This window comes from Anomaloglossus baeobatrachus, chromosome 12 (genome assembly GCF_048569485.1).
Source record: "Anomaloglossus baeobatrachus isolate aAnoBae1 chromosome 12, aAnoBae1.hap1, whole genome shotgun sequence".
NCBI classification, from domain to species: Eukaryota; Metazoa; Chordata; class Amphibia; order Anura; family Aromobatidae; genus Anomaloglossus; species Anomaloglossus baeobatrachus.
In genome coordinates, this window is record NC_134364.1 from 7,002,839 (window position 1) to 7,021,509 (window position 18,671).

Below are 18,671 nucleotides of genomic sequence, written 5' to 3' on the forward strand. Positions count from 1 at the left end.
TATTATGGGATGGATGTATGAGGCACAGATATTATGGGATGGATATATGAGGCACAGATATTATGGGATGGATGTATGAGGCACAGATATTATGGGATAGATGTATGAGGCACAGATATTATGGGATGGATGTATGAGGCACAGATATTATGGGATGGATGTATGAGGCACAGATATTATGGGATACATATATGAGGCACAGATATTATGGGATGGATGTATGAGGCACAGATATTATGGGATAGATGTATGAGGCACAGATATTATGGGATAGATGTATGAGGCACAGATATTATGGGATAGATGTATGAGGCACAGATATTATGGGATGGATGTATGAGGCACAGATATTATGGGATAGATGTATGAGGCACAGATATTATGGGATAGATGTATGAGGCACAGATATTATGGTATACATACATGAGGCACAGATATTATGGGATGGATGTATGAGGCACAGATATTATGGGATGGATGTATCAGGGCACAGATATTATGGGATGGATGTATGAGGCACAGATATTATGGGATGGATGTATGAGGCACAGATATTATGGGATGGATGTATGAGGCACAGATATTATGGGATGGATGTATGAGGCACAGATATTATGGGATGGATGTATGAGGCACAGATATTATGGGATAGATGTATGAGGCACAGATGTTATGGGATAGATGTATGAGGCACAGATGTTATGGGATGGATGTATGAGGCACAGATATTATGGGATGGATGTATGAGGCACAGATATTATGGGATGGATGTATCGGGGCAGGTTTCGCCCCCTCCGCCGGTGCAATGTCAGGCAGCCCTTGTGATGTGGGAATTGGCATTCCGCGTTCCGCTCCGGAGCCAGCTTCTTGCATTATCGGTGCAGTTGTCGGCGGTGCTTACAGACAATTCTGATTTTCTAAGCTCCGCTCTTAATGACCTCTGTTTATTAAGCGGGGATGGAATTTGCTTCCAAATGTAGATTGGGAGGAGACGAGCGGCTTTATGAGCGTGTAAGCAAAACCGCAAGCGCTCGCCTATAGGCCTCCGCCATTCACCTTCCCGGGTGGAAGCGCTACGGTTACCCGCGGTGTGGGCACCGAACCTGACACCGGCTGTACGGAAGCCGCTCGTCAGCACATTCCCAACGTATGGAGGGTGTTAAAGGGACCGCACAGGCCGGAGACACCGCCACATTGTATATTCCATTCCTGTGGATCTGTCCCTGCAGGATCCGGGGTCACACGTAGAAGACGCAGCCGCTGTAAACACCGCACAAGGGGAAAATAGGAAAAACCGCTACATATGTGTTACAATGTGTGGACTTCACATCGCCCAGCAACGCGTATCTGCACTGGTGTGCGGATATCATGGGGTCAGTGCTACAATCACTGGGGAGCAGAGGTGGCACCTGGACTGGGGGTCTCTAATCACACAAGGACCATACAGGGGCCCTCTAATCACACAAGGACCATACAGGGGCCCTCTAATCCCAGCAGAACCATACAGGGGCCCTCTAATCACAGCAGGACCATACAGGGGCCCCTTAGTCACAGCAGGACCATACAGGGGCCCTCTAGTCACAGCAGGACCATACAGGGGCCCCTTAGTCACAGCAGGACCATACAGGGGCCCTCTAGTCACAGCAGGACCATACCGGGGCCCTCTAATCACAGCAGAACCATACAGGAGCCCTCTAATCACACAAGGACCATACAGGGGCCCTCTAGTCACAGCAGGACCATACAGGGGCCCTCTAGTCACAGCAGGACCATACAGGGGCCCTCTAGTCACAGCAGGACCATACAGGGGCCCTCTAGTCACAGCAGGACCATACAGGGGCCCTCTAATCACAGCAGGACCATACAGGGGCCCTCTAATCACACAAGGACCATACAGGGGCCCTCTAGTCACAGCAGGACCATACAGGGGCCCTCTAATCACAGCAGAACCATACAGGGGCCCTCTAGTCACAGCAGGACCATACAGGGGCCCTCTAGTCACAGCAGGACCATACCGGGGCCCTCTAATCACAGCAGAACCATACAGGAGCCCTCTAATCACACAAGGACCATACAGGGGCCCTCTAGTCACAGCAGGACCATACAGGGGCCCTCTAATCACAGCAGAACCATACAGGAGCCCTCTAATCACACAAGGACCATACAGGGGCCCTCTAGTCACAGCAGGACCATACAGGGGCCCTCTAGTCACAGCAGGACCATACAGGGGCCCTCTAATCCCAGCAGAACCATACAGGGGCCCTCTAGTCACAGCAGGACCATACAGGGGCCCTCTAATCACAGCAGGACCATACAGGGGCCCTCTAATCCCAGCAGAACCATACAGGGGCCCTCTAGTCACAGCAGGACCATACAGGGGCCCTCTAGTCACAGCAGGACCATACAGGGGCCCTCTAGTCACAGCAGGACCATACAGGGGCCCTCTAGTCAGAGCAGGACCATACAGGGGCCCTCTAATCACACAAGGACCATACAGGGGCCCTCTAATCACAGCAGGACCATACAGGGGCCCTCTAGTCACAGCAGGACCATACAGGGGCCCTCTAATCACAGCAGAACCATACAGGGGCCCTTAAGTCACAGCAGGACCATACAGGGGCCCTCTAATCACAGCAGGACCATACAGGGGCCCTCTAGTCACAGCAGGACCATACAGGGGCCCTCTAATCACAGCAGGACCATACAGGGGGTCTCTAATCACAGCAGGTCCATACAGGGGCCCTCTAATCACAGCAGGACCATACAGGGGCCCTCTAATCACAGCAGGACCATACAGGGGGTCTCTAATCACAGCAGGTCCATACAGGGGCCCTCTAATCACAGCAGGACCATACAGGGGGTCTCTAATCACAGCAGGTCCATACAGGGGCCCTCTAATCACAGCAGGACCATACAGGGGCCCTCTAATCACAGCAGGACCATACAGGGGCCCTCTAATCACAGCAGGACCATACAGGGGCCCTCTAGTCACAGCAGGACCATACAGGGGCCCTCTAATCACAGCAGGACCATACAGGGGCCCTCTAGTCACAGCAGGACCATACAGGGGCCCTCTAGTCACAGCAGGACCATACAGGGGCCCTCTAGTCACAGCAGGACCATACCGGGGCCCTCTAATCACAGCAGGACCATACCGGGGCCCTCTAGTCACAGCAGGACCATACAGGGGCCCTCTAGTCACAGCAGGACCATACAGGGGCCCTCTAGTCACAGCAGGACCATACAGGGGCCCTCTAGTCACAGCAGGACCATACAGGGGCCCTCTAGTCACAGCAGGACCATACAGGGGCCCTCTAGTCACAGCAGGACCATACAGGGGCCCTCTAGTCACAGCAGGACCATACAGGGGCCCTCTAGTCACAGCAGGACCATACAGGGGCCCTCTAGTCACAGCAGGACCATACAGGGGCCCTCTAATCACAGCAGGACCATACAGGGGCCCTCTAGTCACAGCAGGACCATACAGGGGCCCTCTAATCACAGCAGGACCATACAGGGGCCCTCTAGTCACAGCAGGACCATACAGGGGCCCTCTAGTCACAGCAGGACCATACAGGGGCCCTCTAGTCACAGCAGGACCATACAGGGGCCCTCTAGTCACAGCAGGACCATACAGGGGCCCTCTAGTCACAGCAGGACCATACAGGGGCCCTCTAGTCACAGCAGGACCATACAGGGGCCCTCTAGTCACAGCAGGACCATACAGGGGCCCTCTAGTCACAGCAGGACCATACAGGGGCCCTCTAGTCACAGCAGGACCATACAGGGGCCCGATCCTGGTTTTCTATTTGCCCTCGTGTATGGGATTCCTCAGCCGCCCGAGGATCAGCCTGGATCTTGCTGTGCTGGTCCCGAGGTGTCGGTAAATCTGGATTTGCCGCCTGAGCTCCCTGCCCCCACCCCGGCTATTATGGGCTTTGGTGGGGTGTAGTCCGCCTCGCACGCTTTATCTGCCTCTGGATTATGTGTTCTTCAGACTGATGATGGAGGTGTCGTCTGTGTCGTCGCACTGTATCCAGGCGCTAGTGGGGCGCGTTCAATATCCAATGCCCCGAATTGAGACATTCTCATTAAATCCTTTAGTTCTTTTCTTCTGCTTAAAAATTGTGGCATCCAATAAAACCGCCATATTGTGTAGAGTCACCGAGGCCAATATTCACTCCGACCACTCACCTCCAACAGATTAATAAAATGACTTGTAGCCGGACGTTCAATGATTCCGTCCTAATGGCCGAATCTTCTCCGAATTCTTGATGCATTCGTTTTATGTGGACACTAGGAAATCACACTGGAAATATTGAGGGGGTGCAATAAGTGACCGCAGGAGCCCAGCCCGGCCCACCCGAGCGATACCACCCGAGCGATACCACCCGAGCGATACACCTCTGGTCACACTCGGCGTCGTTCCATGTCTTCAATATCTTTTACTCTGAAAATTGCTAAAATCCATCTTGATCAAAAGAAGAGAGAATACCAGCTTCCTGAGGGGTCAGATTACAGCAGCCATAGCTTCCTGAGGGGTCAGATTACAGCTGCCATAGCTTCCTGAGGGGTCAGATTACAGCAGCCATAGCTTCCTGAGGGGTCAGATTACAGCTGCCATAGCTTCCTGAGGGGTCAGAGGGTCAGATTACAGTTGCCATAGCTTCCTGAGGGGTTAGATGACAGCTGCCATAGCTTCCTGAGGGGTCAGATTACAGCTGCCATAGCTTCCTGAGGGGTCAGATTACAGCAGATATAGCTTCCTGAGGGGTCAGATTACAGCAGCCATAGCTTCCTGAGGGGTCAGATTACAGCTGCCATAGCTTCCTGAGGGGTCAGATTACAGCTGCCATAGCTTGCTGAGGGGTCAGATTACAGCTGCCACAGTTTCCTGAGGGGTCAGATTACAGCAGCCATAGCTTCCTGAGGGGTCAGATTACAGCTGCCATAGCTTCCTGAGGGGTCAGATTACAGCTGCCATAGCTTCCTGAGGGGTCAGATTACAGCTGCCACAGCTTCCTGAGATGTCAGATTACAGCTGCCACAGCTTCCTGAGGGGTCAGATTACAGCTGCCATAGCTTCTTGAGGGGTCAGATTACAGCAGCCATAGCTTCCTGAGGGGTCAGGTTACAGCAGACATAGCTTCCTGAGGGGTCAGATTACAGCTGCCACAGTTTCCTGAGGGGTCAGATTACAGCAGCCATAGCTTCCTGAGGGGTCAGATTACAGCAGCCATAGCTTCCTGAGGGGTCAGATTACAGCTGCCACAGCTTCCTGAGGGGTCAGATTACAGCTGCCACAGTTTCCTGAGGGGTCAGATTACAGCAGCCATAGCTTCCTGAGGGGTCAGATTACAGCTGCCATAGCTTCCTGAGGGGTCAGATTACAGCTGCCATAGCTTCCTGAGGGGTCAGATTACAGCTGCCATAGCTTCCTGAGGGGTCAGATTACAGCTGCCATAGCTTCCTGAGGGGTCAGATTACAGCTGCCACAGCTTTCTGAGGGGTCAGATTACAGCTGCCACAGCTTCCTGAGGGGTCAGATTACAGCTGCCATAGTGTCTTGAGGGGTTAGATTACAGCAGCCATATCTTCCTGAGGGGTCAGGTTACAGCAGCCATAGCTTCCTGAGGGGTCAGATTACAGCTGCCACAGTTTCCTGAGGGGTCAGATTACAGCAGCCATAGCTTCCTGAGGGGTCAGATTACAGCAGCCATAGCTTCCTGAGGGGTCAGATTACAGCTGCCACAGCTTCCTGAGGGGTCAGATTACAGCTGCCACAGCTTCCTGAGGGGTCAGATTACAGCTGCCACAGCTTCCTGAGGGGTCAGATTACAGCTGCCACAGCTTCCTGAGGGGTCAGATTACAGCTGCCACAGCTTCCTGAGGGGTCAGATTACAGCTGCCACAGCTTCTTGAGGGGTCAGATTACAGCTGCTATAGCTTCCTGAGGGGTCAGATTACAGCAGCCATAGCTTCCTGAGGGGTCAGATTACAGCAGCCATAGCTTCCTGAGGGGTCAGATTACAGCAGCCATAGCTTCCTGAGGGGTCAGATTACAGCTGCCTTAGCTTCCTGAGTGGTCAGATTACAGCTGCCTTAGCTTCCTGAGTGGTCAGATTACAACTGCCACATTTTACTGTCAGTCTCTCTCTGTCGGTCTCAGTCTCTCTTTGTCGGTCTCAGTCTCTGTCGGTTTTGGTCTCTCTCTGTCGGTTTTGGTCTCTCTCTGTCGGTCTTGGTCTCTGTCAGTGTCTCTCTCTGTCGGTCTCTCTCTGTCAGTGTCTCTCTGTCGGTCTCTCTCTCTGTCGGTCTCTCTCTCTGTCGGTCTCTCTCTGTTACGGTCTCGGTCTTTCTCTCTATCGGTCTCGGTCTCTCTCTTTCTTTCTCTCTGACGGTCTCGGTCTCTCTCTGTCGGTCTCTCTCTGTCGGTCTCTCTCTGTCGGTCTCTCTCTGTCAGTGTCTCTCTCTGTCGGTCTCTCTCTGTCAGTGTCTCTCTCTGTCGGTCTCTCTCTGTCGGTGTCTCTCTCTGTCGGTCTCTCTCTGTTACTGTCTCGGTCTTTCTTTCTATCGGTCTCGGTCTCTCTCTGTCGGTCTCTCTGTCGGTCTCTCTCTGTCGGTCTCTCTCTGTCGGTCTCTCTCTGTCGGTCTCTCTCTGTCGGTCTCTCTCTTTCTTTCTCTCTGACGGTCTCGGTCTCTCTCTGTCGGTCTCTCTCTGTCGGTCTCTCTCTGTCGGTCTCTCTCTGTCGGTGTCTCTCTCTGTCGGTCTCTCTCTGTCGGTGTCTCTCTCTGTCGGTCTCTCTCTGTCGGTCTCTCTCTGTCGGTCTCTCTCTGTTACGGTCTCGGTCTTTCTCTCTATCGGTCTCGGTCTCTCTCTGTCGGTCTCGGTCTCTCTCTGTCAGTGTCTCTCTCTGTCGGTCTCTCTCTGTCGGTCTCTCTCTGTCGGTCTCTCTCTGTCGGTCTCTCTCTGTCGGTGTCTCTCTCTGTCGGTCTCTCTCTGTCGGTGTCTCTCTCTGTCGGTCTCTCTCTGTCGGTCTCTCTCTGTTACGGTCTCGGTCTTTCTCTCTATCAGTCTCGGTCTCTCTCTGTCGGTCTCGGTCTCTCTCTCTGTCGGTCTCTCTCTGTCGGTCTCTCTCTGTCGGTCTCTCTCTGTCGGTCTCTCTCTCTGTCGGTCTCTCTCTCTGTCGGTCTCTCTCTCTGTCGGTCTCTCTCTCTGTCGGTCTCTCGCTCTGTCGGTCTCTCGCTCTGTCGGTCTCTCGCTCTGTCGGTCTCTCTCTGTTACGGTCTCGGTCTTTCTCTCTATCAGTCTCGGTCTCTCTCTGTCGGTCTCGGTCTCTCTCTGTCAGTGTCTCTCTCTATCGGTCTCGGTCTCTCTCTCTGTCGGTCTCTCTCTGTCGGTCTCTCTCTGTTACGGTCTCGGTCTTTCTCTCTATCGGTCTCGGTCTCTCTCTGTCGGTCTCGGTCTCTCTCTGTCGGTCTCTCTGTCTGTCTCTCCTTCTCTCCCTCCTTCATACTCACCGATCACCAGCGCGGCTGTCACACTTCTCCTTCAGCTTCTCCTGCTTCTGAAAAATGCCGTCCGCTGATTAGGCTCATCTCATATTCACTGCTTCCCCCGCCCACCGGTGACTGATTGGTTGCAGTCAGACTCACCCCCACGCTGAGTTACAGCTGTCTCACTGCAACCAATCACAGCCGCCGGTGGGCGGGTCTATATCATGCAGTACAATAAATAAATAAATAATTTAAAAAACCGGCATGCGGTCCCCACCAGATTTTGATACCTGCCAAGATAAAGCCACACAGCTGAAGGCTGGTATTCCCAGACTGGGGAGACCCACGTTATTGGGATCCCCCAGCCTCAAAATATCAGCCAGCAGCCTCCTGGAATTGCTACATCCATTAGATGCGACGGTCATGGGACTTTACCCGGCTCATCCTGAATGTCCTGGTGCGGTGACAATCGGGATAATAAGGAGTTAATGGCAGCCCATAGCTGCCACTAAGTCCTAGGTCAATCCTGGCAGGCGTCTATGAGACATCCCCCCATGATAAATTTGTAAGTGAAAGTAAATAAACACACACACACAAAAAATCTTTTATTTGGAATAAAAGACAAAAAAACACCCTCTTTCACCACTTTATTAACCACAAACCCCCCACCAGGTCCGACGTAATCCACACAAGGTCCAAGAACGCTTCCAGCTCTGCTACATAAAGCTGACAGGAGCGGCCACAGACCACGACCGCTAGCTGTGAGCTCCATGCAGCAACTGTAGTGAGTCGCGCAGTCAGCGGTGACGTCACTCAGGTTACCCGCGGCCACCGCTGGAGCCTCCACCTGTGACAGCAAATCACGCGAGTGACCGAAGTGAGCCACGTGATCAGCGGTGCCGTCACTCAGGTGATTTGTGGTCACAGGTGAGTCCTTCACTCGTGACCGCAAATCAGGCTGCGACACAGAGACAGAGCCGCGCTCACAGGGGCCGTTTTCTCTGGGATTTTGGATATTTTTGTTTCTTTTTTATTCTTTTTGTAGATAAAGTGGAGCGGGGACATTTGTGTGCGGTCACCGCCGCGCTCCGCCGCATGATTGGCTGCTGTAAGATGTATTAACATGTTGCTGCAGACAATCGTTATTAACTTGTCAAGCGCTGCAACAATCCAGCGTCTTTACTAAATGATGACAATGGAGGCAGCTGCGCCATTCTCTCTCCGTCCACCGCCCCCCATCCTGCGCCCAGTGCTGAAATGGTTAAGCCACAGCCCCCCGGACCCCATTGAGATTCAATTCACATGACAAGGAGAAGATTCGAAAACAAGACGGTGCGATCAGACACGAAGCGCAGCGCGATCAGACACGAAGCGCGGCGCGTGAAGAGGGATAAACGGCCGCTGTCACAATTGAGTTAGGACCATAATCCAGTTACAGGATCTTTTTATGCAGACGCACGTCATCCGCAGTAATTGGAGCCAAGCTGTCCTCTCACAGCCAGCGCCACGTGACGCGCACAGCAGAGCCGAGCGCGTCACATGCAGCAGAGCCGAGCGCGTCACATGCAGCAGAGCCGAGCGCGTCACATGCAGCAGAGCCGAGCGCGTCACATGCAGCAGAGCCGAGCTCGTCACATGCAGCAGAGCCGAGCGCGTCACATGCAGCAGAGCCGAGCGCGCCACCTGCAGCAGAGCCGAGCGCGCCACCTGCAGCAGAGCCGAGCGCGCCACCTGCAGCAGAGCCGAGCGCGTCACATGCAGCAGAGCCGAGCGCGTCACATGCAGCAGAGCCGAGCGCGTCACATGCAGCAGAGCCGAGCGCGTCACATGCAGCAGAGCTGAGCGCGCCACATGCAGCAGAGCCGAGCACGTCACCTGCAGCAGAGCCGAGCGCGTCACCAGCAGCAGAACCGAGCGCGTCACCTGCAGCAGAGCCGCGCATACTATATGTAGCAGAGCCGAGCGCGTCACATGCAGCAGAGCTGAGCGCGTCACATGCAGCAGAGCCGAGCGCGCCACCTGCAGCAGAGCCGAGCGCGCCACCTGCAGCAGAGCCGAGCACGTCACCTGCAGCAGAGCCGAGCGCGTCACCTGCAGCAGAGCCGAGCGCGTCACATGCAGCAGAGCTGGCCAGACATGCAGTCATTTTATCAGATGCAGCAGAGCTGAGCATACTATATATAGTAGAGCTGAATATGTCAGATGCAGCAGAGCTGAGTATCTTATATATAGCAGAGCTGAATATGTCGTGCAGCAGAGGTTCATTACCAGACAGAGCTGTGATTGTCGCTGTTTCTGAGTTTCTCATTGGCTGATCTCACTCCTTTCCTGCGTTCCTTGTGGTTTTGCACAGGACTGCGCGCTCGGACAGCCTTTCAGCTCTGCTACATGAGTGCTGTGCCAGGCCGCCGCCGTGTGATTGGGTGATAATGGCAGTGAAAATGAATGGCTCTGGGATTGATCCGCTCCCGGTGTAATGCAGCAATTTGCAGATTAGAGATTGAAGACGTGGAATGTGGCGGATGTTGGGGGATGATCCTACGACCAGACACACAGTATAGAGGGGCTCGTTATCACGTATAGTGGCGGCGTGGTCCCGGGGTCTCGCTCCAGCCGCGACATCCACCAGCTCCGGGAGGTCGTCATGGAGGATGAAGAGGATCCAGCAGCTCCTGTGAAGATCTAGTGACCTCCAGACACAAGAGAGGGAAGGCCGTGCTGGGAAATAATGGTGACCACATCAAATATACACACCAAGGGCACAATGTGGCCATTCTCACTTAGGGGTGAACTCACTTTTGTTGCCAGCGGTTTAGACATTAATGGCTGTGTGATGAGTTATTTACACTGTTATACAAGCTGCGCACTGACACTGCACATTGTATACCAGCTGTGCACTGACACTGCACATTGTATCCAAGCTGCGCACTGACACTGCACATTGTATCCAAGCTGCGCACTGACACTGCACATTGTATACAAGCTGCGCACTGACGCTGCACATTGTATACAAGCTGCGCACTGACACTGCACATTGTATACAAGTTGCACACTGACACTGCACATTGTATACAAGTTGCACACTGACACTGCACATTGTATACAAGTTGCACACTGACACTGCACATTGTATACAAGCTGTACACTGACACTGCACATTGTATGACAGGGTCAGATATGCTACGCTGTCCCAGGAGAAGATGTAGTAAAATATTTACACAAATAAGAGGGGTGTACTCACTTTTGTGATATACTGTATATGTGGGGTATGCTATACATCCAGGCCCTGCAATGTGAAGCAGAGAGCTGGTAGAGTCCAGAGAGGAAAAGGAAATGGCGCCATCTACTGACATCAATGGTAGTAAAAATGTCAGGTTCCTATTTCTGGCTCTTGATATTTTTGATGCCCCCTATCTGCAGGATTGGTAATTGATATAAGGCCTCAGCTCTCCGCGCCTCACTGACAACTGATATTTGATTTTGCAACATTTTTCTTTTGATTTGTGCAGTACCCAGTGACCTATGGATGACCCTCCTCTCTGGGACTCTGTATCCCCTTCTCCTCCTCCTCTCTGGGACTCTGTATCCCCTTCTCCTCCTCCTCTCTGGGACTTTATACTCTTCTCCTCCTCCTCTTCTCTGGGACTCTGTATCCCCTTCTCCTCCTCCTCTCTGGGACCCTGTATCCCCTTCTCCTCCTCCTCCTCTCTGGGACCCTGTATCCCCTTCTCCTCCTCCTCTCTGGGACTCTGTATCCCCTTCTCCTCCTCCTCTCTGGGACTCTGTATTCCCTTCTCCTCCTCCTCTCTGGGACTCTGTATCCCCTTCTCCTCCTCCTCCTCTCTGGGACTCTGTATCCCCTTCTCCTCCTCCTCTCTGGGACTCTGTATCCCCTTCTCCTCCTCCTCTCTGGGACTCTGTATTCCCTTCTCCTCCTCCTCTCTGGGACTCTGTATCCCCTTCTCCTCCTCCTCTCTGACTCTGTATCCCCTTCTCCTCCTCCTCTCTGGGACTCTGTATTCCCTTCTCCTCCTCCTCTCTGGGACCCTGTATCCCCTTCTCCTCCTCCTCCTCTCTGGGACTCTGTATCCCCTTCTCCTCCTCCTCTCTGGGACTCTGTATCCCCTTCTTCTCCTCCTCTCTGGGACTCTGTATCCCCTTCTCCTCCTCCTCTCTGGCTCTTTATCCCCTTCTTCTCCTCCTCTCTGGGACTCTTCACCCTTTGTTGTCAGCTGTTTCGTCTTCACATGAGTAATAATCTGGCTGTGTGGATCGGTGTGCCGCGCGCCGCTCATCTTTTCGGTGGAAATGTGGGTTACTCGTGTCCCCCGCCGGCATTCTCTGAAATCTGGGAAATGTGGCTGAATTATTTATTAGTGCAGATTTTGTGTGAGTGCGGATCTGTCACAGCTGCGCTGGATGCCCGGAGCGCCCCGTGCTGCAGACTCCGCGCTCTCTGGGCTAGGAGGACGTCGTTTACACGGGAACATAAATCACATAGAAAAAGGGCAGGACCACGAGCAAATGCAGGGCGGCGTTCTAAGAGGGGGCGCAGCATTATAAAAAGGGCCGCAGCGTTACAAGAGGGGGTGCAGCATTGTAAAGGGGGTGTAGCATTATAAGAGGGGTGCAGCATTCTAAGAGGGTGGCGCAGCATTCTAAGAGGGGGTGCAGCATTCTAAGAGGGTGGCGCAGCATTCTAAGAGGGGGTGCAGCATTCTAAGAGGGGGTGCAGCATTCTAAGAGGGGGTGCAGCATTCTAAGAGGGGGTGCAGCATTCTAAGAGGGTGGTGCAGCATTCTAAGAGGGAGCGCAGCCTTCTAAGAGAGGGCGCAGCATTCTAAGAGGGGGGTGCAGCATTCTAAGAGGGGGGTGCAGCATTCTAAGAGGGGGGTGCAGCATTCTAAGAGGGGGTGCAGCATTCTAAGAGGGGGTGCAGCATTCTAAGAGGGTGGTGCAGCATTCTAAGAGGGAGCGCAGCCTTCTAAGAGAGGGCGCAGCATTCTAAGAGGGGGGTGCAGCATTCTAAGAGGGGGGTGCAGCATTCTAAGAGGGGGGTGCAGCATTCTAAGAGGGGGGTGCAGCATTCTAAGAGGGGGGTGCAGCATTCTAAGAGGGGGGTGCAGCATTCTAAGAGGGGGGTGCAGTATTCTAAGAAGGGGCGTGCAGCATTCTAAGAGGGGGGTGCAGCATTCTAAGAGGGAGCGCAGCCTTCTAAGAGGGAGCGCAGCCTTCTAAGAGAGGGTGCAGCATTCTAAGAAGGGGCGCAGCATTCTAAGAGGGGGGCGCAGCATTCTAAGAGGGGGGTGCAGCATTCTAAGAGGGGGGTGCAGCATTCTAAGAGGGGGGTGCAGCATTCTAAGAGGGGGGTGCAGCATTCTAAGAGGGGGTGCAGCATTCTAAGAGGGGGGTGCAGCATTCTAAGAGGGGGGTGCAGCATTCTAAGAGGGGGGTGCAGCATTCTAAGAGGGGGTGCAGCATTCTAAGAAGGGGCGTGCAGCATTCTAAGAGGGGGGTGCAGCATTCTAAGAGGGAGCGCAGCCTTCTAAGAGGGAGCGCAGCCTTCTAAGAGAGGGTGCAGCATTCTAAGAAGGGGCGCAGCATTCTAAGAGGGGGGCGCAGCATTCTAAGAGGGGGGTGCAGCATTCTAAGAGGGGGGTGCAGCATTCTAAGAGGGGGGTGCAGCATTCTAAGAGGGGGGTGCAGCATTCTAAGAGGGGGGTGCAGCATTCTAAGAGGGGGGTGCAGCATTCTAAGAGGGGGGTGCAGCATTCTAAGAGGGGGCGCAGCATTCTAAGAGGGGGGTGCAGCCTTCTAAGAGGGAGCGCAGCCTTCTAAGAGGGAGCGCAGCCTTCTAAGAGGGAGCGCAGCCTTCTAAGAGAGGGCGCAGCATTGTAAGAGGGGGCGCAGCATTCTAAGAGGGGGGTGCAGCATTCTAAGAGGGGGCGCAGTGTTCTAAGAGGAGGGGGTGCAGCGTTCTAAGAGGAGGGGATGCAGTGTTCTAAAAGGAGGGGTCGCAGCGTTCTAAGAGAGGGTGCAGCGTGGTAAGAGGAGGCTCAACCATGGGGCTGATATCAGTCACATATGTAATGTCTGGGGTTATATCAGTACTGGAGCATTATAATAGGGGCTGATATCAGTCACATATGTAATGTCTGGAGGTTATATCAGCACTGGAGCATTATAAGAGGGCCTGATATGAGTCACATATGTAATGTCTGGGGTTATATCATTACTAGAGCATTATAAGAGGGGATGATATCAGTCACATATGTAATGTCTGGGGTTATATCATTACTAGAGCATTATAAGAGGGGCTGATATCAGTCACATATGTAATGTCTGAGGTTATATCAGTACTGGAGCATTATAAGAGGAGCTGATATCAGTCACATATGTAATGTCTGGAGGTTATATCAGCACTGGAGGGTTATAAGAGGGGCTGATATCAGTCACATATGTAATGTCTGGGGTTATATCAGCACTGGAGTGTTATAAGAGGGGCTGATATCAGTCACATATGTAATGTCTGGGGTTATATCAGCACTGGAGCATTATAAGAGGAGCTGATATCAGTCACATATGTAATGTCTGGGGTTATATCAACACTGGAGCATTATAAGAGGGGCTGATATCCGTCACATATGTAATGTCTGGGGTTATATCAGCACTGGAGGGTTATAAGAGGGGCTGATATCAGTCACATATGTAATGTCTGGGGTTATATCAGCACTGGAGCATTATAAGAGGAGCTGATATCAGTCACATATGTAATGTCTGGGGTTATATCAGCACTGGAGCGTTATAAGAGGAGCTGATATCAGTCACATATGTAATGTCTGGAGGTTATATCAGTATTGGAGCGTTATAAGAGGGGCTGATATCAGTCACATATGTAATGTCTGGGGTTATATCAGCACTGGAGGGTTATAAGAGGGGCTGATATCAGTCACATATGTAATGTCTGGAGGTTATATCAGCACTGGAGCGTTATAAGAGGGGCTGATATCAGTCACATATGTAATGTCTGGGGTTATATCAGCACTGGAGCGTTATAAGAGGGGCTGATATCAGTCACATATGTAATGTCTGGGGTTATATCAGCACTGGAGCGTTATAAGAGGGGCTGATATTAGTCACATATGTAATATCATGGGTTATACCAGTACTGGAGCGTTATTAGCCCCTCTTATATCAGTCACATGTGTAATATCATGGGTTATATCAGCACTGGAGCATTATAAGAGGGGCTGATATCAGTCACATGTGTAATATCATGGGTTATACCAGTGCTGGAGCGTTATCAGCCCCTCTTATAACCCTCCAGTGCTGATATAACCCCAGACATTACATATGTGACGGATATCAGCCCCTCTTATAATGCTCCAGTGTTGATATAACCCCAGACATTACATATGTGACGGATATCAGCCCCTCTTATATCAGTCACATGTGTAATATCATGGGTTATACCAGTGCTGGAGGTCCCAGTTGCGGGTTCTCTGCACAGTGATGAGTGTATGATGCGGGTCTGATGCTTTCTGGTCACTGACGTTTGTCTCTTTCCGCAGGTCCGGCTGTTGGAGATTGGAGCAGATCTTCCATAGAGCGAGGAGTCTCCACTGAGAAGAGGCCGAGGTCGCCCTTCAGGACAAGCACTGTGCCACAATCCTGCCCAGAGTCACCAGCGTCCTCCTCGGAAGGAAAGGCCGTTCCCCGGTGGTCCCTGCGTGCAGTCTCGATGGCCGGGGGCTGTGGAGGACGGCTGCACCTCTAGCCGCGTGGCACGCTCTTCTTGCCCGGCGGCTGGACACAAGCACATTAAATGCTGAGATTTGCACTCCTTTTTTGCTTTTGCACCTCTAGTTTTAGCCTTTTCTTTTCTCGGAACCAGAGATGGGCCTGCGGACAGTACTCTGGCCCGTGGACTGGGTGCCGTTTTTGAAGTCGTGGATTGTGTTTGCACTTGGGCTTTCCATGCAGATCGCCGTGTCCAGGTCCTGCCCCACTGTGTGCCGCTGCGACCGCAACTTTGTGTACTGCAACGAGCGGAGTTTGACCTCAGTGCCTCTAGGGATTCCGGAGGGCGTCACAGTTCTCTACCTCCACAATAACCAAATTAATAATGCTGGATTCCCTGCAGAACTGCACAATGTCCAGTCCGTGCACACAGTGTATCTGTACGGCAACCAACTGGACGAGTTCCCCATGAACCTTCCCAAGAATGTCAAAGTGCTCCACCTCCAGGAGAACAACATCCAGACCATCTCCAGGGTGGCGCTCGCCCAACTGCTAAAACTGGAAGAGCTGCATCTAGATGATAACTCCATCTCCACAGTTGGGGTGGAGGATGGAGCCTTCCGGGAAGCAATCAGCCTAAAACTGCTCTTCCTCTCCAAGAACCACCTGAGCAGCGTGCCCGTTGGACTTCCATTCGATCTCCAAGAGTTAAGGTTGGACGAGAACCGCATTGCCCGCATCTCTGAACAAGCCTTCCAGAACCTTACCAGCTTGGAACGACTGATACTAGATGGCAATCTCCTCACCAACAAGGGCATTGCCGATGGCACCTTCAGCTATTTACCCAAGCTGAAAGAGTTCTCCATGGTACGTAATTCCCTCACCAGTCCACCCACCGATCTCCAGGGCACCTACTTGGTAAAGTTGAACCTGCAGGACAACCAAATCAACCACATCCCCGTGTCAGCATTTGCCAAACTGCACAAGCTCGAGAGATTGGATATATCCAACAACCGGCTCCAATTATTGGTCAGGGGCGTCTTCGATAACTTGACAAATTTGAAACAGTTGACTGCGAGGAACAATCCCTGGTATTGTGATTGCAGTATCCGATGGGTGACCGAGTGGCTCAAGTCTCTTCCAGCTGCTATTAATGTTCGAGCGTTCATGTGCCAGGGGCCGGAGCATTTCCGGGGGATGGCGGTGAGGGAGCTCAATGTCAATCTGCTCTCTTGCCCGACCACCACTCCCGGATTACTTCCGGTTACCCAACCTCCTCCAACTGTGGCTCTGACCACCGTTCCCACAACTGTCTTCTTCATCCCTATGCCCACCACAACACCTACAGTCCCCACACCAACCCCTACGCCAGAAGCCACGACTGTGCCTGAGCCGGAGATAGTGGTGATCGAGAAGGTGACACCGCCCCTCCGAGAACGTCTCCTGCTCTCTATCCGTTTTATAAATGACACGAGCGTGCAGGTCAGCTGGTTGTCCTTCGTCAGCGTGGTGTCCTACAAGCTGACGTGGGTCAAAATGGGGCACAGCCTAGTGGAGGGGGTTGTGCATGAGCGCATAGTCAGCGGGGAGAAGCAACACTTGAGTTTATTGAACCTAGAGCCCAAGTCCACTTACCGGATTTGCCTGGTTCCCCTGGACGCCTTTAATAACTACCGTGCAAGTGACGAGACCGTCTGCACCGAGGCCACCACCAAAGCTTCCCTGCTGAAAAACGGCAGCAACAGCCCCTCCAGCCACGAGCAGACGACTACCCAGAGCATAGGCTCCCCGTTTCTGCTGGCCGGGCTCATTGGGGGGGCGGTTATTATTGTACTTGTAGTTCTCCTCAGCATCTTCTGCTGGCATATGCACAAAAAGGGTCGCTACACATCTCAGAAATGGAAATACAACCGTGGGCGCCGGAAAGACGACTACTGCGAGGCGGGAACCAAGAAGGACAACTCAATCCTGGAGATGACGGAAACCAGCTTCCAGATCGTCTCCTTAAACAATGACCAGCTCCTTAAAGGAGGTTTCAGACTGCAGCCCATTTACGCCCCAAATGGGGGCATCACCTATACAGACTGCCACATCCCCAACAACCTGCGGTACTGCAACAACAGCAGCGTTCCAGATCTGGAGCATTGCCACACGTGATGGCGTGACGGCCCCGGGGCTCCGCACGCAGCGGACTGAGCGGACTCGCAGCGCGGAGCCGAGCGCCGGCCCCAAGTCCCATTTACATTTGATAAATGTTAGCGAGATGCGTTTGTGCATCGCGGCTCTGTAATTTATACGGTGTACTATATAATGGAATCTAAAACAAAGAAGTGCTACTTTTCTATTTCCAGGTCCTGCAAACAGTTTTGTAACTCTTTGCTTTTTAAATCTTTAAAATTGCTGAAGTACTGTACAGGGTTGTACAATAAGAACCCGTTTGCCATGATACCGCCGCCTGAGTCTGCTTCTGTTACCGCGGCCGCAGCGCAGCACGTCTGAGCTCAGATAGTGTGCTCCAGTCACATCCAGAGCTGCACTCACAATTCATCCAGGATCTTGTATCTCCCTGTCCTGCTGTGATGTATTCTGAGATTTGTAGTTCTGCAATTCCCACAATACACCAACACAGCGATCATTTACTACGGTAGCACAATACGGACAGGTCCAACTGCTACTACACAGCATAATGTAAGAGCAGAATTAAGACTGCAGCTCTGGATATGACAGAAGAATAAAATATAGCAGAATTTAGTTTCTGATGGAATAAAGGAATAGTGAGTGCAGCTCTGGAGGATAATACAGGAGGTAACTCAGGATCAGTAATGTAATGTATGTACACAGTGACTGCACCAGCAGAATAGTGAGTGCAGCTCTGGAGTATAATACAGGGTGTAACTCAGGATCAGTAATGTAATGTATGTACACAGTGACTGCACCAGCAGAATAGTGAGTGCAGCTCTGGAGTATAATAAACGAAAATCACATTACCTCACACAGAAGCTTCTTATAGTAAGAATGTCCTTTGTTGCCTATAGCAACCACTCACAGCTCCTATTAATAATAGAAGCAGAGCTGTGATTGGTTGCTATAGGCCACCTGATAAATATCCAGGGTAACTGTCAAAACAGACAATATATTACCTCACATGTCCAAACAGTAAGTGCGCTTTTTTTTTTTTCTGGAGAGTAACTGTAAAACGCGGGGTTAAAATTTCCCCTGAAACATGGTCTATGATGTTCCCTGAGTCACATGGGGCAGCTGTGCAAAATGTTGTGATTGTAAATGTATACACACACACATACATAAATACATCCAGCCAGCCCTGAGAGAGGGTCACGAGCCACATTCAGCCCTGAGAGAGGGTCACGAGCCACATTCAGTCCTGAGAGAGGGTCACGACGAGCCACATCCAGCCCTGAGAGAGGGTCACGACG

The 18,671-nt window shown here is 52.3% G+C and overlaps 1 protein-coding gene across 1 annotated transcript in view; it reads left to right on the forward strand.

The window, feature by feature from the left end:
* Positions 1 to 17,685, forward strand: part of FLRT2 (fibronectin leucine rich transmembrane protein 2) — a 62,869-nt gene extending 45,184 nt beyond the window's left edge. The window contains exon 2 of the mRNA XM_075331023.1: positions 15,069 to 17,685. Coding sequence (XP_075187138.1) covers positions 15,394 to 17,394 — 2,001 coding nt within the window. The 5' untranslated portion in view covers positions 15,069 to 15,393 and the 3' untranslated portion in view covers positions 17,395 to 17,685. The remainder of the gene's footprint in view (positions 1 to 15,068) is intronic.
* Positions 17,686 to 18,671: the final 986 nt, after the last annotated feature.